The sequence below is a fragment of the Trachurus trachurus genome (genome assembly GCF_905171665.1).
Source record: "Trachurus trachurus genome assembly, chromosome: 20".
NCBI lineage: Eukaryota > Metazoa > Chordata > Actinopteri > Carangiformes > Carangidae > Trachurus > Trachurus trachurus.
This window is the reverse complement of record NC_139911.1, coordinates 24194359-24218590: the sequence shown is the minus strand read 5'-3', so window position 1 is coordinate 24218590 and position 24232 is coordinate 24194359. Positions and strand designations below refer to the sequence as shown.

Here is a 24232-nt window from a genome sequence, read left to right as displayed (position 1 = left end):
GTTCAGAGCTGTAGTCAGAGCAGCACTGCAGCACTGCTGTGCTGCTACTACAGCCAGTAGCAACACTCTGCAGTAGTCAGCTCTACCTGTGTATGTACCACCATTGGCATTGGGAGAAGCTGTGATGGCTGGAGAGCCAATCAGAGAGGCTGTGGCCGTTCTCCGTGAACCTGATGACCAATGAAAAACTTAGTTGACAAACCATACAGGAAAGAACTGATCTCACCACATTCTGTTACTGTATGCCTGCATTGAAAATGTCATAACCTTTTCTTGCATATGCTGGTTTCATTCCATCACTCTGCAGATTGGCCTGGAGATCGCCTGTTGAACACAGTCAAAGTCTGCTCAGAGATCACTGAGCAGCTGCGTCCAAGTCTCACCCCCTCATCAGACCAACTGACAGTGAAACCAGCCCACAGACAGGACTTCACAAGACCTCATTCACATTTTATCTTCTGAGTTTCAGTGGCTCCGCTGTCCTGGCTGCAGGACACAGCGGAGGAAAGCCACCTTTGTCCCCAGGGCTTGAAAGGGATATTTCAATAGTTTGGCAAATTCACCTATTTCCATAATCCCTATAGTCTTAGGAGTAGGTTCGTTACCTTTAATTGTCGGTGCAAGCTGTTTTTGGATCGGCGGGGCAGAGACGCGAGCTGCGCGGTATTTCTACATTTCGCTCATCAAACTAAATACACAATCCAACAACTCCAAAACACTCCTGGGATGTAGTTCCGGCTACGCATTTGCCTCGAAAACAACTCATAATGTCTCGTATTGTTACATTATTATCTCATAGCGTGGTGAATGTGCAGGTCACAACTTGTCCACCAGAGTGTTTTGGAGTTGTTGGATTGTGTATTTAGTTTGATGAGGGAAACGTGGAAATACCGTGCAGCTCACGTCTCTGCCCCGCCGATCTAAAAACAGCTTGCACCGACAATTAAAGGTAATGAACTTACTCGTAAGACTATAGGGATTATGGCAATAGGCGAATTTGCCAAAATGTTGAAATATCCCTTTAAGTACTTTACAACCGCACTACACTAAGCACTTTACTTGTGTGTGTTTTTGTGTTTTTTATCTGTGTTTGTCAACCCTTGACTGCTGTGTTAGGTCTGTGACATGTGCTAAATTGCCCCCCAGGGACAAATAAAGTGTTTTTGAATTGAATTGAAATGAATAGTATAACTGGACTGCTGTACCTGAACCCCCAGAACCTGCTGCAGACAGCTCAACCAGCTCAGCTAGCCGTCTGTAGCAGGTTTCTGGTATCACAACTACTACCAGGTGCAGCACTGCAACTGGGACCAGAACTACAACCGTGACTACAATTACCAGTGCTACTACTGTGACCACTACCACTTGGAAGTACTTGGGACAATACTACTAGTAGAACTAAGACCACTAGGACCAGTAATACCAAAGGTTCCAATAGTAGTTACCAAGAACAGTACTAATGGTATGACGTGTGGGCCTGGGACCAGTACTCCAGTTCCATTACTCCTGGAAACAGTAGGAATATGGATTACTACCTCCGTCCAGGCTGCGGCTCAGTATGTTCCTCTTGCTGATGCATCGTGGGAAATTGGGTGCTGGTCTGGAGATCTGAGAGCTGGCTCTGCGACTCTGAATCTGAGTCCGACCGCTGTAACGAAATTTTGATCCCAGGGACAGAAACTTCTTGGGGGGTTCCTCAGGAGACACCAGCCTGTGAGGGAGCAGAGGGAAACACACCACACGTCACATGACCTTGAACGCACCCTGACCTCAAGGTAACGCTGTGATGGTTTGTTGTGGTTCATGACATTGACGTGTCCTATCTTGACCTTGAATGCACCACAATGCACCACACACGACATGACCTTGAACATAGACAGCCAGACGCTGTGACCTCAAACACACCACACATGGTGCCATGACTTTGAACCAGTGATGGGAATAACGGGGTTAAAATAAACGTTGTTACTAACAACGTTACTTTTTTCAGTAACAAGTAATCAAAAAAGTTACTGTTTTCCCATTACAACACCATTACCATTACTGACAATAAAGTGCACCGTTACTCAGTGTTACTTGACTCAAGAAGTCCCATCAGAAAATAATACACCTGTTTAAAGGGATACTTCAACATTTTGGCAAATTGGCCCATTGCCATAATCCCTATAGTCATAGCAGTAGTTTTGTTACCTTTAATTGTCGGTGCAAGCTATTTTTAGAACAGCCGAGCCGAGTCGTGAGCTGCTCAGAGCTACGCTACGGAGGCTAATGGGATTTCTTGGTTTCCCTCATCAAACTCATCAAATACACAATCCAACAACTCCAAAACGCTCTGGTGGACAAGTTGTGACCTGCACATTCACCACGCTATGAGAAAATAACACAACGTTACCAGACAGAGTTGTTTTATAGGTAAATACAGAGACTGCTTGCTGAAAAACTGCCCCCGACGGAAACGTGCATCAGCAGTTTTGCATGAATTTCCCTCTAAAACAGCTCTGTCTGGTAACGTTCTGTTATTATCTCATAGCGTGGTGAATGCGCAGGTCACAACTTGTCCACCAGAGCGTTGTGGAGTTGTTGTTGGATTGTGTATTTGATGAGTTTGATGAGGGAAACCAAGAAATCCCATTAGCCTCCGTAATGTAGCTCTTAGCAGCTCACGGCTCTGCTCCGCTGTTCTAAAAATAGCTTGCACCGACAATTAAAGGTAACGAACCTACTGCTATGACTATAGGGATTATAGCAATGGGCCAATTTGCCAAAATGTTGAACTATCCCTTTAAGTGAACGCTATATACACATTATTTTCAGTTCAGTGCTCGGTGCAATTGCCCCGTGGCCCTAATAAAAAAAAGGAATACCGGTAGTTACTTTTCCTGGTAATTAATTACTTTTATCATGTAGTAACTCTCTTACTAACTCAGTTACTTTTGGGGATAGTAACTAGTGACTATAACTAATTAATTACACTAATTACACTGCTTTGAACACAACAGCACTAACCTGAAGAAGGAGTGATGCTCCACACACACCTTCCACAATCTCTTTGCTGCTCTGTGGTTGAACAGCTTGAAACCAATTGTCGACTCAAACTGGTCAAACTGGAGACACAGAGACAGAGACCCTTGATCTGCACACACATTTTACTGGCTTTAGTTCGAAGGACAGGTGGCACTGTGACACATTTTTGAGCAGTATTACACAGGTTGTTCAAACATCAGCTATGATATATATTAGTATTACAATAATAAAAAATATTATACATTACTGTATAAGTGTAATTCTAATATTACATATTAGAATGGTCAATCCTCCAGTTACTGTTGTTAATACAATATTTGTAATCAAAGTCAAATACATTTGGTTTAAAGTGATAGTTCACCCAAAATTCAAATTTCAACTCAACAAAACTCATTATCTACTCACCCTCATGTCAACTAAGAGCTGTGAGAATTTTCAGAGTCCTTCGTTCCTTCTCTGAGTTACGGGGGGGTCCGCGCAGCAGTATTTGTCCATATAATGGTTGTCAATGGATACCAACTTTCTTTGTCCAAAAAGACACACCAAAAAACATCCAAATACCTCCATAGTGCTCGTCTGTAATGTCCCTCTTGTATTGAAGCCCCAACATGAGAAATTGTTCAGAAAAAAATTAAATAAGTCTATATTTTAAGCTTGTTTGTAGCGGAAGCTCCCAGTGTCTCAGTTCACTGCTCTTCCTGTGTCCGGCGAAACAATTTCTCATGTCGGGGCTTCAATACAAGAGGGACATTACAGACGAGCAGTATGGAGGTATTTGGATGTTTTTTGGTGTGTCTTTTTGGACGAAGAAAGTTGGTATCCATTGACAACCATTATATGGACAAATACTGCTGCACGGACCCCCCCGTAACTCAGAGAAGCCACGGAGGACTCTGAAAATTCTCCCAGCTCTTAGTCGACATGAGGGTGAGTAGATAATGAGTGAAATTTGAATTTTGGGTGAACAATCCCTTTAATGTCCTCGCTACATTACCAAAAACTACATGACAGTCTCAACAAATGTAATTGATGACAACCTACCACCCACATGATGCTGTTCAACACCTACTGCTACTCTTGCTCTCTGTGAATAGGATGTGAATGCTGAAGCAGTGCAGACCTGGTTGCTGTGAGACAGTGAGGTGGTTATCATCATCATCATCACCCCGCCCGCGGCTGTGACCTCACCTCTCCTGGGCGGATCTTGATGTAGAAGTTGTTTCTTTTGTACGAAATCTTCAGGATCTTGGGCCACGAGAACCTGTTGATCCTCAGTCGGTCCCTGTAGACCAGCAGACCGCTACTGCACACGCCCAGCATGATGTCCACACCCTCCGAGTCCTACTCACACACAACACACACACATTGATCGATTCGTTAATGAAGACGAGTTCTTTGTGATATGATGATATATCCCGTTAATATGAGGCTCATCTCTATACTTATGTAACAACTGTTCCTATGGTGACAATTTTACATAGATTAGTCATCTATGACCATGTGATCAAATGTTGGACTGACTCTATGAACAGCTTTATTATGTTGAGAACATGACACTACATCAGTTCAGTAATATTAGACCAACCATGGAGGTAGCAGCTTCTAATAAGTAAAGCAGGGATATTTAAAGGGATAGATCACCCAAAATTCAAATTTCACTCATTATCTACTCACCCTCATGTCGATTAAGAGTTGTGAGAATTTTCAGAGTCCTCCGTGCCTTCTCTGAGTTACGGGGGGCTCAGCGCAGCAGTATTTGTCCATATAATAGTTGTCAATGGATACCAACTTTCTTCGTAACAAAAAGACACAAAAAACATCCAAATACCTCCATACTGCTCGTCTGTAATGTGCCTCTTGTATTGAAGCACCATCATGAGAAATTGTTCCGCCGGTCAGTGCAAATCACGCACAGGAAGAGCAGTGAACCTAGACACTGGGAGCTTCCGTTACAATCAAGCTTAAAATATAGACTTATTTAATTTTTTTCAGAACAATTTCTCGTGTCAGGGCTTCAATACAAGAGGGACATTACAGATGAGCAGTATGGAGGTATTTGGGTGTTTTTTGGTGTGTCTTTTTGGACAAAGAAAGTTGGTATCCATTAACAACCGTTATATGGACAAATACTGCTGCACAGACCCCCCCGTAACTCAGAGAAGGAACGGAGGACTCTGATAATTCTCACTGAAATTTGAATTTTGGGTGAACTATCCCTTTAAACTCACTGCACAGCTCAGAAGCTGCAGAGTCAGCTCGTGTTAAGGTCGAATGTTTTCTTGCGTTACTCAACACTGACTGACATTTGGAAATCAGTCTTCATCTGCATCTTAAATGCCAATATGACAACTTTCCTTTTTTTGTTTTATAAGCTCTGTATGAAAGATGCTCTGCTGATGACCAGGTCTTAGTGTACATAAGCCTGGATGTAAGTGGGCCATGTCAAGCTGCTTCTTCCCCTCAAGGTGATAACATCTGAGATGTGTCCCAGTGGTGTCAGTGGAAATGGAGCAGGGTGAATTATTTTTTTTCCTCTATGTTTTCCATTCCTCTCACTACAGTTTCTTCTCACTCACACAACGGCTGGGCAGAGACTGACATGGTGCCATCACTCAGACGGGCAAACTAAATTATGTCATGAAAAGATGCAAACTGGTCTCATTATAAAACTGGATTAATTTGTTGTTGTTTTAATTTATAGATTCTACTGTGAATTGTATTTACACACCTCTATAAATCACAGCTGCACTCTTTATGAAAGGTGCTATACAAATGAATTAATATCATTATTATCAGGTTGTGACCTTGTATCTGTGCAGGCTGCAGTCATGCTCTGTTAGGACTGAAACAGCCAATGACAAACTGACTCTCCTGCTGCATTAGGGAGTCTTCAGTAGGGAAAGCACTAGAGACTGAGTTATCTCTCTGTCTCTCAGTGGACAACTTCTGAAACACTAACCTGATGTTTCTTGTTCTTACAAGCAACAGACAAGCACACACACACACAGACATGCACACACATACACACATGAACATGGTAGAAGTCATAATAAGAGCATATTGTAGTTAATGGATATCTCCTTTAATCCTAGAGTGACTGTAAACTAAACTGGTCTGGGGTCTGGGGACCTGCAGGTCAGACATTATTGACTTGACTTTTGAACTCTACATTTCCTGCCTGTTGCTCGTGGCAACCCCCACGTTCATTCACTGTTTCACTAATACACTTGCAGTGTGTGTCACAGTGGGGGGTGGACACCATCATCAGAGTGCAGCTCGTCCATTTGACTAAAGCCAGGGGAGACATGTCCAATCTCTGTAGATTTAAAGGGATATTTCAACATTTTGGCAAAATGTTTATTACCTATAATTGACGGTGCAAACTGTTTTTAGATCGGCGGAGCAGATGTGAGCACGGTACTTTCGCCTTTCCCTCATCAAACTCATCAAATACACAATACACAATCCAACAACTCCAAAACACTCTCATGGACAAGTTGTGACCTGCACATTCACCACGCTATGAAATATTCATGAAACATTACGAGACAGAGTTGTTTTCGAGGCAAATGCGTAGCCGTAACTACATTCCAGACACGGCTGCTCAGCCGTTAGTTCTAAGTATTTGCTTCATGTGTCTCGTACTGTTACATTATATGTTATTATCTCATAGCGTGGCGAATGTGCAGGTCACAACTTGTCCACCAGAGTGTTTTGGAGTTGTTTGATTGAGTATTTAGTTTGATGAGGGAAACGCGAAAGTACCGTGTGCCTCTGTTGTGTTAGCTGAGCAGCTCACGTCTCTGCCCCACTGATCTAAAAACAGCTTGCACCGACAATTAAAGCAGAAGTAAGTGGAATATTTGTGTTAATAATATAAGTCTTAAATAGTTCTATCTTCCGACAGCAATCACTTCTATAGAGTGTTTGGTCTGAAACACGGGTCTGTCAGTCACTCTGCTGTGCTGTAAGCCGAGGAGAAAACTTTCCTTGTATCCTACAACCTTTATCCAATGAGGAGAGAGAACGGCATAAAGGGGCGGTCCTCTCTGTGTGTGCAGCCAAGGGATGCACGTGAATGTGGTGACGTAGGGACGAGGGCGGGGACTGCTAACTCCATCTGCTGACAGGAAGTTAGCCAAAACCACCGGATCACTTACTTCTACTTTAAAGGTAATGAACCTACTCCTAAAACTATAGGGATTATGGTGATAGACAAATTTGTCAAAATGTTGAACTATTCCTTTAAGGCCAGAGCAAGATAGAGACCAAGGAAACAAAAGAGTTAGCTGCTCCATGAGTAGGTCAACTAACAAAGCTTTAAATGGGCGGGGTCATGACCAGTGGAGGGTGGATCACGGAGGATCGGGGGGAGAGGGAGGGGGGGGGGTCTGGGTCTAGTAGGAACAACTGAGGAGAACTTTAATGATGAAATTAAAATAACAACTAATTCTACAAATACAGGGAAAACAAGGATGGCATGTTTGTATGAACACACCTACACACAGGGAAGTCTTACCTCTGACTGAGCTGGAGACAAGCAATCAAAGCGGCTTCCTACCATCTACTCCATTCAGACAGACAGGTAAACACACAGACAGGCACACCACACACAAAGACAGAGAAGAGCAACAGCTGGTCCAGATGTATCTCATCACTTAGAGACAGCAATGCTACCACAACTGTTAGCTGATCAACTGTGATTTAAACCAGTCAAAGCTAGCATTAAAGCTAACACTTCTCTTGGACTGACCACTTCTCCTGGACTTACCTCCTCCAGACTAACTCAACTCAACTACATCTCCTGGAAACCAGAGACACACGTCAGTGTTATATTCTTGATCTTTTCACCAATTCTCTGCTGTCGTTAAAGGATAATTACCGTTTTTTTTAACATTCTGGACCTTATTTCTAGCATAAAATACGATCATTTACTCACCCAGACAACTTTGGTGTCATTACAAGTCGTTCGACCAATTAGATTCAGCCGAGAGCCGCGTATCCATATAATGTGAGTCTACAGTGCAGCGCAGTGCAGCCTCTAAATAACACATTATCTGCTGCGAAACTTGTTAATTTCACCAATATTTTGTTATGATACGCTAGTGCTATTCCCCTCTGAGTCCGGGGTTAGCTGTTATCAACATCCAGGGTCTGTAGGTTGACCTACTGACCTCTGACCTGGATGATGTCATCTCCGACGCTACCGCTAATGCTATGGTTCGTTTCTGCGTGTTTCTGATTTGTCAGAACAAAATGAGCAGCTGGATGAAGTTCAGCTTCCACAACCTGGACTCACTAAAGCTCCGGCTAGTTGCGCTAAAAATGGAGAATGACTATTATCAGAATGAGCCAGGCAGCGGTCGGAGATGACATCATCCAGGTCAGAGGTCAGTAGGTCAACCTACAGACCCCGGATGTTGATAACAGCTAACCCCGGACTCAGAGGGGAATAGCACTAGCCTATCATAACAACATATTGGTGAAATGAACGAGTTTCACGGTGGATAATGTGTTATTTAGAGGCTGCATTGCACTGCCCTGTAGACTCCATTATACGGATATACGCGGCTCTCGCATGGATCTAATTTCGTCGGAACGACTTGTAATGACACCAAAGTTATCTGGGTGAGTAAATGATCGTATTTTATGCTAGAAATAAGGTCCAGATTGTAAAAAACAGTAATTATCCTTTAACTTTGGTTACTATGCTACTGGGCAGACTGCAAAACAGTTTAACGTACTGAATGCATTTAAATGCTTCTACTGTGTCGCAGTGTTGTGTGTTTGATCTGTGATCAGATCTCAGCACTGACTGCTGCTTCAGATATGACCAACATGAACAGGTTTCATCTGCAGACTTCACTCTTTCACTGAGACTCAATCAATGACAAACAGCCATGATGGAAAAACCATCACTGACGCACGCACGCACGCACACACACACACACACACACAGATGTGATTGATCGTGAACAGGAAGTAGGTCATGTATTGGTGATTGATTGACTGTTGCGAAGCAGAGAGCAGAGCGTCAGCAGCTCTCCAACACTCACTCACTTTAATATGTTCTGGCCAAATTAATCTACAGCAATAATGTAAATCAAAAATATGAACCATTATTTGACACAGAGTACGATTTTTACTACCATTAAATACTTTTAAAGAGATAATAAGTAAAAGTGGAAGTTCGACACAAAATTTAAGACATCCGTTTAATTTTATGCCCAGAGGAACTCTGCAGATGGGTATAATACTGATAATTATTCAGTACTGAAATTTAACTCATAAGGAGACTCACCTGTATTTCTTTACTACATTGTGAATAACAATAACTGATGTAACCAAAATATTCTTCACATGACTGATAGTGTGATGCAGGGGAGCAACAGGGTGATGATCCAGAAGCTATTTGAAATATTATATAAGAATCCCAAATAATATAAATCAAAATCATTAACTATCAAGTTGCAGCAAATTCTCTTCTAGCATCAATAAAGGTGAAAACTGGATGTCTGACACATCCAATTATTCAGGGCACTGCCGGTAATATTGATATATACTGTATTCAATCTAATTATTTAGTCCTGTAAGTCAGGCAGAAACACACCTGCTTTTGAATAAAGATGGAGAACCTCCGCGCTTCAGCTGACGGACTGCATTTATAAAAATGCTCTGTTTACTCTGAAGAAGACTCCACGTCAGCAACCGCACCTTAATAAATTGCTAAAACTGACCGTGTGCTCCAGCATCCTTTCCCTACACACCTGCTTTTCATTACTGCGCTGCAAACAATCCCCAATAGGTTCTTAAAGTCATTGAAGAAATTAAAATTAATACATATAAAAATCCAAATAAACCTTCTGTAAAACCAAAGCACCACAACTAGCAAACTCAGAGATGACCCTCTTCAAATCTGTTAAATATTGTATCTGAAATAAAGAATAAAACAGCAACAGAGTTACATGTGAATGATGAAAGCACCCAAGCACGTAAAGCGTCACCTAGTCTGATAAATGGTGGAACATACCCCACATAAATACAGACTAGGAGTTGCTGATGAACTGTTCCAACTGAGGTTGTAGTGTATGTTGTGTTTGACTGATTCATCATCCGATTTATCCAAGTAGAACATAACAGGCTGTTTCATTGCTGTGTGTGTTTTACCTTTGCATGGTGAAGGTCGACTCCGTACATGGAAAGTTTCTTTACATTTTCCAGAAAGTGCATCTCTGCTTCTGCTGGAGTCATTCCTCTAAAAACACATACACTCATTTTAACTGCTGCTGTTTGGGTTGGACTGTTGACAATGTTTACATTTCATATTTTATGACCTGTAGCTTTTGTGCAGCTCCGTGATCTTCTCCTCCATTTCTTTGGTCTGATTCGGAGCAAAACTCAGTTCACTGATGTAATCTGTACTACACTCATCTGAAAAACACACAGAGAGACAGGCAGTTACACACAGAGACAGATAGATAGAGGTTAGAGGGACAGACACAGACAGGTGGACAGAGTACTGCCACTGTGGTACCCTGCAGTACTGAAGCCTTTTAGGCTACAGTAGTCGGCACTATTGGGCATGTTGCTTTGAAAAAGTAATTAGATATAGTTACTAGTTACTTTCCCCCAAAAGTAACTTGGTTAGCAAGAGTGACTACTTGATAAAAGTAATGAATTACATGGAAAGTAACTATTGTGTTAATTTTGTATAAAATGCTCAAATATGTCAAATGACTTGGACTTCCCTCCCTAACCCGCGTTTATCTAACTACTGCACTAACCAACTCACTCAGTATTCCTCCACACAGACAGGCTCAGTGACGCGCTGTATCACTCCGCCTCTTCCGCACACTGCCGATCTAAATGTCTGATAGGTGGAGTGATAAAGCGCGTCGTGGAGCCTGCCTGTGTGGAGGAATACTGAGTGAGTTGGTTAGTTCCAGATAAACTGTTTTTTTCTGAGTGCATACATATGTGTACTGTATATAACGTCACTTCACTACACTTAAAGCCCCAGTATGTAACTTATTTCATACGTATTTCACTGAAGTGGAATCACAGCTTTCTGGTACCTTAGAATGAGTTGTTACAAGTCGTTACAAATACATAAGTGGGCGACGCACCGAACCGAGGCGGCCATGTTGCATCGCCATTTTTTTACGTTGAGTGGCAGCGTGACCGTAGGTAACCATAGAAACTCAGTGGAGCTGTGGGCTCGGCCTGTTAAAACTGTCACCACTGTGTAGTGTGAGGAAGGACGGAGGCACTGGTGTTGCATTCAGGTGCAGTCAGGCAGACGGCCGTCGGCAAACCAACCGGATGTCATTTTACTAAACGAGAGAAAGACGGTAAAACAGGTAAACAATACGACATCACCATGGCAACATATTGTCAGGCCTGTATTGTTTTGCCTCGTGCTGGTGGACCACTTGTTTACATAGACGCTTGTTTATCCTGTTACATGCAGCGTCTGTTGTCTGTCTGACGTCTGCCCGATTTCACCTGAATGCAACATCAAGAATACGTTACGATATGCAACCGCACCGCTAGATGGGGGAATTCCTACATATTATACCTTTAAACAGTTTCTGATTGGACATCTTGAGTAAAGTAACGGCATAACGGTGCATTTTATTGTCGTTGTAACGAGAAAACTAACTTTTTTGATTACTCATTACTGACGCCATTATTTGAAACACCGTTATTCCCATCATTGGTAGTCGTGAATGTCAAAAAGGATACAGCTTGACACAGTAGGGTATCGCTGAAGGGTGATAGGGTGTAATGGGGGATGCTAGAAGGGTACAGCAGGGTGTAATGGGGTATACTAGAATGGTACAGCAGGGTGTAATGGGGGATGCTAGAAGGGTACAGCAGGGTGTAATGGGGTATACTAGAAGGGTACAGCAGGGTGTAATGGGGGATGCTAGAAGGGTACAGCAGGGTGTAATGGGGTCTGCCAGAAAGATACAGCAGGGTGTAATGGAGTATGCTAGAAGGGTACAGCAGGGTGTAATGGGGGATGCTAGAAGGGTACAGCAGGGTGTAATGGGATATACTAGAAGGGTACAGCAGGGTGTAATGGGGTATACTAGAAGGATACAGCAGGGTGTAATGGGGGATGCTAGAAGGGTACAGCAGGGTGTAATGGGGGATGCTAGAAGGGTACAGCAGGGTGTAATGGGGTATGCTAGAAGGGTACAGCAGGGTGTAATGGGGTATACTAGAAGGGTACAGCAGGGTGTAATGGGGGATGCTAGAAGGGTACAGCAGGGTGTAATGGGGGATGCTAGAAGGGTACAGCAGGGTGTAATGGAGTATGCTAGAATGGTACAGCAGGGTGTAATGGGGTATACTAGAATGGTACAGCAGGGTGTAATGGGGGATGCTAGAAGGGTACAGCAGGGTGTAATGGAGTATGCTAGAAGGGTACAGCAGGGTGTAATGGGGTATACTAGAAGGGTACAGCAGGGTGTAATGGGGGATGCTAGAAGGGTACAGCAGGGTGTAATGGGGTATACTAGAATGGTACAGCAGGGTGTAATGGGGGATGCTAGAAGGGTACAGCAGGGTGTAATGGGGTATGCTAGAAGGGTACAGCAGGGTGTAATGGGGGATGCTAGAAGGGTACAGCAGGGTGTAATGGGGGATGCTAGAAGGGTACAGCAGGGTGTAATGGGGGATGCTAGAAGGGTACAGCAGGGTGTAATGGAGTATGCTAGAAGGGTACAGCAGGGTGTAATGGAGTATGCTAGAAGGGTACAGCAGGGTGTAATGGGGGATGCTAGAAGGGTACAGCAGGGTGTAATGGGGTATACTAGAAGGGTACAGCAGGGTGTAATGGGGTATACCAGAAGGGTACAGCAGGGTGTAATGGGGGATGCTAGAAGGGTACAGCAGGGTGTAATGGGGGATGCTAGAAGGGTACAGCAGGGTGTAATGGGGTAGATTAGAAGGGTACAGCAGGGTGTAGTAAGCAAGAGGGGTATTGCAGGGTAGGAGGTTATACCGGCGTCATAGTCTCCAAGCTCTGATTGGACGGTGTAGGAGCCAAGGACGGTGTGAGTTGCAAATGAACAAGGAAGACGACCAGAGACAATATCCTGTCTCAGCTGCAGGCACAGAAAGTACCTGTGGACAGAAAGGAAGACATCAGACTCCTCAAGGGTCCTGGTAACACTACCAGACCGTGTTGAGCTCATACTGACGGGGAAGAGGACCAACCTGGTGATGTCCTCAGACAGCTGGGCGGGGTCGGGGGGATAAAACTTTACATTAAAGGAGAAGTTCCAAGGAACGCCTGAGAGACAAAGAACAGGGAGTCATTTACCACACAGTTCACCTGAGTTTCCCCTTCAGGCCACGACTGACCAATCAGCACCAAACTCACCTCTGACCTGCTTCTTCATCTCCTTTGATGGATCCAACCAGTTCTGGCGGACAAAGGTCAAAGATCAGAGATCAGGGAGTAAGAAACACAGGTGGACATGTAGACAGACAGGTAGAGACATGTCGACACAAACCTTGTTGTTGTCTGCGTCTCTGAAGGACAAAGCGAAGTAGTCTCTCTCCAGAAGGTTGATCTGCTCACAGACCTTATCCAACAGCTGCACGCCACGAGCTCGCTTCTACAACCAGAGGTAGAGTCTGTCAGCACACACTCATCTTCATCTTCTTCATCATCATCATCATCATCATCATCATCATCATCATCATCATCATCATCATCATCATCATCATCATCATCATCATCATCACGCATCACTCATTCTCACCTGTCTCACCTGCCCAGTTCAGGTGAGGAGTGAGCTGCCTAGACTCTGCACTTCTCACCTGTCTCCACCTGTCTTCACCTGTCTCCACCTGTCTCACCTGTCTCACCTGTCTCACCTGTCTCACCTGTCTCACCTGTCTCATCTGTCTCACCTGCCCAGTTCAGGTGAGGAGTGAGCTGCCTAGACTCTGCACTTCTCGCCTGTCTCCACCTGTCTTCACCTGTCTCACCTGTCTCCACCTGTCTCACCTGTCTCCACCTGTCTCCACCTGTCTCACCTGTCTTACCTGTCTCCACCTGTCTCCACCTGTCTCACCTGTCTTACCTGTCTCCACCTGTCTCACATCCACAATGCAGGTAAATAATGAGCTGTCTAGAACACTCATTCTCTCCTGTCTCGCCTTTAAAGTGAAGAGTGAGCCATTCTTCAGGTTTACTCTCACCTGTCTCCACCTGTCACTCCTGTCTCGCCTTTAAAGTGAAGAGTGAGCCATTCTTCAGGTTTACTCTCACCTGTCTCCACCTGTCACTCCTGTCTCGCCTTTAAAGTGAAGAGTGAGCCATCCTTCAGGTTTACTCTCACCTGTCTCATCTCCACAATGCAGGTTTGAGATTGAGCTGTCCAGAACATTCATTCTCACCTGTCTCACCTGTCTCCATCTGTCTCACCTTTAAAGTGAAGAGTGAGCCATCCTTCAGATTTACTCTCACCTGTCTTCAACTGTCTCCATCTGTCTCACCTCCACAGTGCAGGTGAAGAGTGAGCTGTAGAGAACATTCATTCTCACCTGTCTCCACCTGTCTCCCCTAACTCACCTGTCTCACCTTTAAAGTGAAGAGTGAGCCATCCTTCAGGTTTACTCTCACCTGTCTCCACCTGTCTCACCTGTCTCACCTGTCTTCACCTGTCTCACCTCCGCATTGCAGGTAAAGAATGAGCTGTCCAGAACATTCATTCTCACCTGTCTCACCTGTCTCGCCTTTAAAGTGAAGAGTGAGCCATTCTTCAGGTTTACCCTCACCTGTCTCCACCTGTCTCACCTCCACAATGCAGATAAAGAATGAGCTGTCTAACACTCATTCTCACCTGTCTCCACCTGTCTCCCCTAACTCACTTGTCTCGCCTTTAAAGTGAAGAGTGAGCCATCCTATAGGTTAACTCTCACCTGTCTTCACCTGTCTCACCTCCACAATGCAGGTGTAGAATGAGTCATCCAGCACACTCATTCTCACCTGTCTTCACCTGTCTACACCTGTCTCACCTGTGCAGTGCAGGTTCACTTTCAGCTTTTTTCACCTGTCTACACCTGTTTGACCTTCACTGTGCAGGTTAAGAGTGAGTCCTCCGTCCCATTCCCCCTCAGCTGCGTCCACCTGTCTCACCTCCACAGTGCAGGTGAAGACGGAGCCGTCCAGCAGGGTGACTCTGGCCTGCATGGTCCTGAAGCTCAGTGGGTTCCTGGCTGGAGAGCGAGCGATCCGGCTGCTTGAAGACAAGTTGCTGGTGGTGTCTTCAGCCAATGAGCTCTGTGCTTGGCTCTGGGTCAGGGCACAGTCCCCGCCCTGAGGAGACACATATGTCAGATTTGAAATGATGATACCAACCTGATTGTTGATCTTTACTGTATGATTTCTACTTTGTGTTTCTACCTGTTTGGGCGTGGAATGGGCAGCAGCTTTAGGAAAAGACTCAGTCTCTTGGGGCTGGGCCTCCTGTGGTTCACCTGGTTCTGTCGTCATGGTGATTCACCTGAGAGACAGCAAAGACACCAAATTAGTGACATCATATCATAACAGTATCAAAAAGAAGAAAGGACTCGCCACACTGTCGGAGCAGACACCACCGGTCTGACAGTAAGTGACGACATGGTCATTAAATCAACAATAAAAATACAGTGTAAAGTTATTCATAGACGCATGTCGGCCATTTTTAAATGAAAATAAGCAAACATATGCAAAATAATATGAATCAGGAAGAAAAATAACTTAAATAAACAAAGGGTTTTTCCTGATTCATATAATTTTGCATATGTTTGCTTATTTTCATTTAAAAATGGCCGACATGCGTCTATGAATAACTTTACACTGTATTTTTATTGTTGATTTAATGACCATGTCGTCACTTACTGTCAGACCGGTGGTGTTTCACTCATCCACGCCCATGGGTGGATCCTGTGTATCTACTTAAAGGGGAACTATGCAAGTCCAAAATCAATAAATGAAGCGGTGGATAACGTTATATAACATATACGATGTCACAACGTGTATGTTTGTGTAGTCTTAAACAAAAGATTATGGGTTATGGAGCATGTTTGTGTTGCGGTGCAGCAGAGACAAGAGCTGGGACACCGGGGCGGCGGCCAGGTAGCTACTACACTGATGTTACAGGTTGGTTTTCAGTGAGACGCCAGGTGAAAGACAGAGCCTCCATTCTCACTTTAACAAGTCACAAGTCATGTAGTTAACTATCACAATTACTCCGGATCTTTTTAATGAAGGTAAAAATGTAGCAGAGCCACGGGAGAAATCCTGCTTAGTTCCTCTTTAATGAACACCTGAAAGCATTTGTCTTAATTGACCTGACGAAGAGCGCACTGCTCGAAACTTTACTTTACTTTACTTTATTGTTTTATTGTACGTGGACAGTCCCAATTAATCAACTGCATTAAATACAGTGAAAAGGGCAGCTTTAGCCAGCATGGCAAATATCCTGCTGTAGTCCCCGGCCAGATGACAATGGGCTTTTTTATATGTGTGTTATAACGTTGTCCTTTTTATAGTCCTCTAATAAATGTTTGTATATTTGGGAGCTCCTACAGTGTGGCGAGTCCTTTCTTCTTTTTGATATTCGTCTCCCTGGACTCAGCACCTGGCTGCACCTCTTTTTTTGTTCATCATATCATAACAGGAAAACTTTCAACTTCCATGCAAACAACTTAACGGTTTCCACGGTTACCATGACCCATCCAGCTGTCAGGTGTGACTTGCTGTGCCATGCTGACTGGACGGGGGGAGGAGTGGGCCAGAGGAAGATTAGGATTGAAAGACAATCTAGTGTAATCTGGTTTGGAATCAGACAGATGAGGAAAAGGATGACAATGTGGGTCAGAGGAGTAGTATCTGCCTGCTGGGTGGGGCCTGGGCTGGGGGGTGGGACTACAACATGTGCTTCATATTATAATGTGATATTATCAATTCTGTCCTTCCTCCATCAATCAGTCCAGATTAAGAGGTTTCAGGAGTTTGACTCTGATCTATTACTATCATGGGTGCAGATCCCGGGGAGGACAGGGGGGACATGTCCCCCTCCAATTTCTGGAAAACACGAATTGTCCCGCCCAATAAAAATACCCCAAATTATTCAAAATTGAACAAATGTATTTTCAGACTTCACATTCTTCACATTTTAGATTCATCTGAAAATAAATGATTGAAATGGTGGAACATGTTTGACAAATATATTTCTGACTCCACATTCCATCTCTGGTCTCCTCCACTATGCAAATGAATGGGTAGTTTCTTACACTGACGCTGATGACATCAGCAGGCTTTTTTTTATTTTAAAAACGACCCCCTCAATTTTAGGGCTTCATATTTTGATATTCATCCATATCAATTAATCGTGCATAAAGTAGTCCCATACACTGGGAGAATAGGAAGATGGTGAGAAGAATTGTGGATCTGGGAGCGTCGGAGGGAGGTGAAAGATAAGAATGTGAGTAGACATTACATGTCCCAGACCCTTAAAATTATGATTTAGTAATATAAGAGTTAAGTAAGCAGTGATTCACGCTGTTGGCTGTTTAGGACAAATTTACAAGACAGGTAAAGCACAATAAATGATTCCCTGTGCAATACTTTTTGAATGATATGGCGAGCCTCTACAAAGTTATGATTTATGGTAGCATGGTATGAGCTGCATATGGGCAAAAAAAAAAAAAAGATCACTTTTGTGTCCCCCCGATCCTGACATCGGATCTGCACCCCTGATTACTATTATTCATCTGTTCATTCCTTCTGTGTCCCAGCATCAATAACATGTTTTTTTTTCCTCTGATGGTGTTGTGAGCTGTGTTATAATTGTAGTTCTTAGAGAATGTGTGTAGGCCTGGAAGTATAGTGTCATGGACATTGACTTTTAGATGAAAAGCCGGGTTCTCTGCCTTCATGCACACACACACACACACACACACCTCATGCAAACGCACCGATGAGCAGGAAGCAACACGCACTGACGGAGAGGAGACACCGCATGCTCCTCAGTGGACGCTGTCTCGGGAGTGTCCCGACGTCTTTGACTCTTTTGTCGTCCTGCAGCAGGAAACACCCCGCTGCGACATGCACGCGCGCGCACAAACACACACACACACACACTTTCAGACACACGGAGCTGCAGTGATGAGGCAGAAATCATGCTCCCTGTTGATACACACTCTGTCTCTCAATCTGATTATCGATAAGAAACTGATAGTCCTACATCAGTGATCAATAACCTCCTCCCCACCCAGTTTAAATCAAAGCAGCATCTTTACCTGTCTTCGTGCAGGACGCTCGCCCTCTTCCTCCCGGTCGCTTTTTTTTTATTTATTTATTTTTTTTTACTACGTCATCACTCTCCCTATCGCACGCTGGCGGGGCGTTGACGTCATTACGCCAAGACGCACAGTGCGGAGCCTGCGGAGCCTGACCGGTAATAAGGTGTTGCTGCATCCTGCAGACCCGGAGGCTATGGGATGTCAGGACGGCACTTCACTTCTTTTTACGACACTGCCACCTGACCACTCAGACTACAGCAGCGCATTACGGACAAGTGTGAGTATGACAGCAAACTGTAAATGTTTACTTCACTCACCCAGCTTAACCACACTTATTATAATGGAATTATAGTAAATGCACAACTGTAGGAATGTGTGCATATCTATTAGATCCTACATAACATTTATGTAATGAATTATATAAATTGTTATTTATTAGGCTATATATTTTAATGTCAGCAGAAAGATTTTAACAATGGTTTACCGGTCACTCATAGAATCCATTCTCACCTTCAATATCATATCTTGGTACAACTTCCTCACCAGCAAACAGAAAACAAAACTATCACGCATCACAGCTCAAGCCAGCAAAATAATCGGTTCACCACAAACCCCACTGCCCCATCTGTATGAGCGCTCTGTGATCAGGAAAGCCATCTTGATCACAGAGGAACCTTCACATCCTCTCCATTCCTCATTCACCCTCCTCCCTTCAGGCAGGAGGTACAAAGTCCCCCTGGCCAGAAAATCAACCCACAAAAAATCATTCATTCCATCTGCAGTCACAGCCCTCAACAGTAGAAGAACTTCAACCTAAACAACCCAAAATGACTTGCTGCTATTGTGCTTTTTATTTTTATTTTTTTTATTTTTTTGTAGATGTTTTTATTGCCTTACTGTGTTTTTATTGAGTGTATGTAAAGTGATGAGCCCTGTCAAAGACACATTTCTGCTACCCTTTGGGGCAGACAATAAATCTATCTATCTATCTATCTATCTATCTATCTATCTATCTATCTATCTATCTATCTATCTATCTATCTATCTATCTATCTATCTATCTATCTATCTATCTATCTATCTATTATATTTTGGGGATCTGCCACTGGTCTGCCTCTCTTTCTGTTTGGTCAAAACATCACCCCATTATGTTCATTCAGGTTTGTGTGGTAGGCTACTCTGCTCTTAATTGATTAACTTACTTTTTATATTGCAAATCTGTAATTTCCCTCAAGAATACTTTTTTTATAAATATTGCTATTACAGTAAACTGTATTTGAGCTTCTTTGTGTAGGCTATACAACATATGTGGTACTCTGTGTATGAAGTGACGACTCTGATGTCTTCTACTCACACACTTAATCTAATGTTCCCTCAGTTTATCTGTTTTTATTTTAAGTCCTACATTAAATGGACGTATTAATCTGTCAGACTCTGCAAGTGAACTGTCTGGTAATAATGAAGCATGTTAATGAATAACACATACACAGTCCAGTGTTATTTGATGACATAATGACAGTATAGGCTAATATGAAGTGTTTGGTTCAGAACAGCTACTGTTTGATTTCTATATCCTCGTTAATACAGTTTACCTAACTGTTATTATTCATCTGTACCAGATCGATTCAGAAAGAGGAAATCGAAGAAATCAATCAAAGTGTGTTACTCACCAGCAAATTTGACAAAAGAAGTTATCCATAAAGATGGAGGCCGAAAAAGAGGAGAAGGAAGAAGATGACAACAGGTTAATTTATTTTGTGCAAGTATTTCTGTATTAATAGTATTTTGAAAATTGATTATCTTCATGTGAATCCATGATCAATCAATAAAAGTACAGTTAACACTTCAGCTTTGCCAGACAAATCTCCATCACACCCCTGCATCATGTACAAACCCAGTAGCCTGTTTAGTTTCTCTGTTGGTCAGCCATGTTTTCATCCTACAGTTCAAAACCAGTAAGAACCAGTTACAATGTTCACTAGAGCCGGATTCAGAAACATACTGGTACACTGTTAAAAGAGTTACTGTCGAAATCTGAAGAAACATGAAGCATCTAAAAGGATGTAGTGATGATGATGATGATGATGACGACGATGATGGTGATGATGGAGAACAGATACGATGACATGAAACAGCAACATCACTGGTAGACTAGACACACATGGAGCTGTAAAGTATATTAATAGGAACTAAGGTTTTACCTGTACAGGTGTAAACACAGCTCAGTGCTGAAGATGAAGATGAAGATGATGACGCTTAAAGTACTTTTATAAAAATATCTTTCGTTTTTTTTCTCTCTCTGTCTCTCTCTTGTCCAGTCTGTTGTTCAGATGGATTATTGGTCTGACACATCAGACCCCGCCCACACAGATTAACAACCCCCACCCTGCTCCAAAACACACACATACACAACACGCACACACACACAAATACAGACCCACACACACACTTTCAATCACGGGCTGGGGGCTGGGGCATACAGCTGTTCTGGATTTACGCAGTCATGATGGTGTCCCAACAGAGAACTCTGGGATTTGTTGTCCCCAGACCAGTGGAGTCAGGGTTTTGGTTCTGTGACAGGCCTGGACCTTCAGCAGGACAGAGACAGTCAAGAGTCAAAGAGTCTGACTATATGGACATGAATCATAACATGGATCATTTCACTACAGGGGCAGCAGCTCATTCATAGAAGGTGGGCATCACATGGACCTCTGCCCGGTACTCAGTGCAGTGTCTGAATCTTTAGCAAGCATCTTCCCTCTTGGATCCGGATCAAGTTGCATCTTGAAACCGGTAGAGATTAACTGTTTAAATTGAACATTCAGGCTCATTTCAAAAAGACATTCAGATTTTATTTTGAATTAAATTGAAATTAAGCAGATCCATGAAATTTCTTCATATAACTTATACGATGACCCATGTAAATGTCTCTTCTTGGTAACTGCACTGATTTATGTATTGGCCAAACTTGACAAAACATGATGGGATAATGTTTTATTCTGACAAAACAGGGAGCGTGGCACACTGCCTGAGTAGCAAACTGTTTCCCTCAGATATATGAAGTATATAAATGACTCAAAAATATGAATACTCATTTGATAAGAGTTTTCTTGCCACTGTAATTTACAGTAATACCCTAATCATGCTAATATCTAAGATTGGCATATGTTCCTATCCACTATCAGACACAGCAGCTCCACAACTGCAGTTATGTATCTAATAATGATCTATAATGTCATTGGCTGAGTAAGTAATAATTCATATTAGCTGTCATGCTCACTCATACACAAAATGCCTTGTCCTGTTGCCAAAGGTGTTCACAGAGGAAGATGGATGGATGGATGGATGGATGGATGGATGGATGGATGGATGGATGGATGGATGGATGGATGGATGGATGGATCAGTGTTCTTTAACAAGGGATAAACCAAACACAGCTAAAGAAACAAGGCCTGAGCATAACGTCATATTGTCAGTCATCCCTGGCTCTTAAGTAGAATTTCTCACAAACCTAGAAATAATGGGAAAACAAACAAACTCCAAGGCACTTCCTTTTAAAACTATTAAAAAGCCTTTATTGTAACAGCATGGTAATGTGAGACCTTAAAAACCAATAAACTGGAACATGTTTCAGCCTCAAGCCTTCATCACATGGTCAAACCCCTTAATATCTGTCTTCCACAAAGAGGGACCTTCGACTCAGAACAGGTGGCCTATAGAGGGAGTGTGGACATATAGATACTCCACTAGATGGTGTAATTACCACAATGTAAAACCACAGACCCACAGATAACAAACTGTGAAGGCAAAAACAGACAAACAACAAAACAGGAAAATCCCCAAAGTTTAAAGTCTATAGAGGGTTGGGACCCTTTAATTTAAAAATCCAAAATACTTCCCAATTTGTTATTTGTCACCTTTTCTATGGGAACAGTCAGTGCCAAACACTTGTAATGTGTTTTGGTTGCTGTAATTAAATGCAGAGATCCTGTACCAGCAGCTTGGAGAGGGATCTCTTCATACTGGCTGATGTTATGGGTTTTATAATATAAGTTAACAATACTGAAATCAACTGATTGTTGAGAGTTAAGCCTTAAACATTATATAATGGAAATGTCTGTGACTGCTGAAAATGAACTGAATAAGGCAGAGATGTTTTTAATCTGCTCAGGAAGGTTAAAGGTCCACAAACTGCAGAATACAGGACAGGAATAAGACAGGCTCCGAGCCATTGCACCTGGGTGCAGGTGCAGAGAGAGTCAGCTGATAGTTAGAAATAAGCCTTATGTCATAAGAATGTAGTCTCAGGGGGGTATGACACTCTTACACAGCAGCAATGATAGGTTGTTCCTGAAAAGGGGGCTGGATCCACCTGACACTGTGTTCAGCTGTTCAGCGCCCAAGGTGCTTGGGTTTATCCTGTAAAAGGGGAAAACTATTACTCTGCTCTCGGTCCATTGCAAAGCACATTTGAAAATATAGTGTCCTGCAAGGGACAAAAGGTGTTTACTGCCACATTTGGGGAGAAAAAAATGTCACAACAGTGCCATCTAGTGACTTAGACAGGCCTTACTAAAATTTCTGTAAAGCAGAAATTTTAGTTGAGTTTGTTTTTAACACAGAAAATGCATGATACACAATGCCAAACTTGAATCAATAAAAACATCACCAAATATATAAAATAAGGTTTCAAACATGTGAAAAAATAACCAGTGTTCTCCCCTCTAGGACGCTGGGGCAACCTGAAACCTGTACACTGCACACAGAGGGAAATCAGCATCTGATACAACTCAGAAAGGTCCACACCAAACTGTAGGTAGGGCAAAACCACTTGTACCAATAGGGGGAGGCCGAGCTCTCCTTAGCCAATCAGCTGCTTTTTAATGGGCTTCTGGAAGATTGTCTGAAACCTCTTTAAAATAAATCATATACAGGGACAGAAACTAACAAGACAACACATAGACGAACATTGAAAATATGGTGTATGTGAAGCCTCACTAAGCAACAACATATCAGAATGCTGCATGATCGCTCACATTGGGATTACACTGGCTCATGACATCAGGTATCCTAGCATGCTTCATGAAATGAAGGTGAAGGCCGCCTGACTCACTTCCATCCACACCTCACAGCATTTTTGAGTCTTGAATTGATCTAAGCATGTTTAGTTTTATTTAACTAATTGTGTTGCCTCCTGCTCTCTTTGTCATGCCTGCTTAATGGTTGTGACAAAATGGTGGCTTGTCCAATTTTGCAGTTTTGGATAGTTGAGCTTAAAGGGATAGTTCACCCAAAATTCAAATTTCCTCTGTGCCTTCTCTGAGTTACGGGGGGTCCATGCAGCAGTATTTGTCCATATAATGGTTGTGAATGGATACCAACTTTCTTCATCCAAAAAGACACACCAAAAAACATCCAAATACTTCCATACTGCTAGTCTGTAATGCCCCTCTTGTATTGAAGCCCCGACATGAGAAATTGTTCTGCCGGTCAGTGCAAATCAGCACTGACACAGGAAGAGCAGTGAACCGAGACACTGGCAGCTTCTGCTACAAACAAGCTTAAAATATAGACTAATTTAATTTTTTTCGGAACAATTTCTCATGTCGGGGCTTCAATACAAGAGGGACATTACAGACGAGCAGTATGGAGGTATTTGGATGTTTTTTGGTGTGTCTTTTTGGACGAAGAAAGTTGGTATCCATTGACAACCATTATATGGACAAATACTGCTGCGCGGACCCCCCCCCCCCCGTAACTCAGAGAAGGCACGGAGGACTCTGAATTCTCACAGCTCTTAGTCGACATGAGGGTGAGTATAACGAGTGAAATTTGAATTTTGGGTGAACTATCCCTTTAAAGGGCTCACTGAGTTATGTGATGTTCCTATCTTTAC

The 24232-nt window shown here is 43.0% G+C and overlaps 2 protein-coding genes across 2 annotated transcripts in view; both read right to left on the bottom strand.

Annotated features, from left to right (window-relative positions):
- epb41l3a (erythrocyte membrane protein band 4.1-like 3a) overlaps positions 1–15541 on the bottom strand; it is a gene marked incomplete at both ends in the record, with an annotated part of 37915 nt that extends 22374 nt beyond the window's left edge. Inside the window, 13 exons of the mRNA XM_083995330.1 lie at positions 87–170; positions 1536–1711; positions 3007–3104; positions 4213–4365; positions 7544–7588; positions 10192–10279; positions 10359–10455; positions 13037–13158; positions 13252–13327; positions 13418–13460; positions 13551–13655; positions 15185–15364; positions 15452–15541. Of these exons, the coding sequence (XP_083851456.1) occupies positions 87–170; positions 1536–1711; positions 3007–3104; positions 4213–4365; positions 7544–7588; positions 10192–10279; positions 10359–10455; positions 13037–13158; positions 13252–13327; positions 13418–13460; positions 13551–13655; positions 15185–15364; positions 15452–15541 (1357 nt within the window). The remainder of the gene's footprint in view (positions 1–86; positions 171–1535; positions 1712–3006; positions 3105–4212; positions 4366–7543; positions 7589–10191; positions 10280–10358; positions 10456–13036; positions 13159–13251; positions 13328–13417; positions 13461–13550; positions 13656–15184; positions 15365–15451) is intronic.
- The window catches only part of tubb6 (tubulin, beta 6 class V), a 403096-nt gene that overhangs the window by 205678 nt on the left and 173186 nt on the right, over positions 1–24232 (bottom strand). The gene's annotated exons all lie outside the window — the stretch shown is intronic.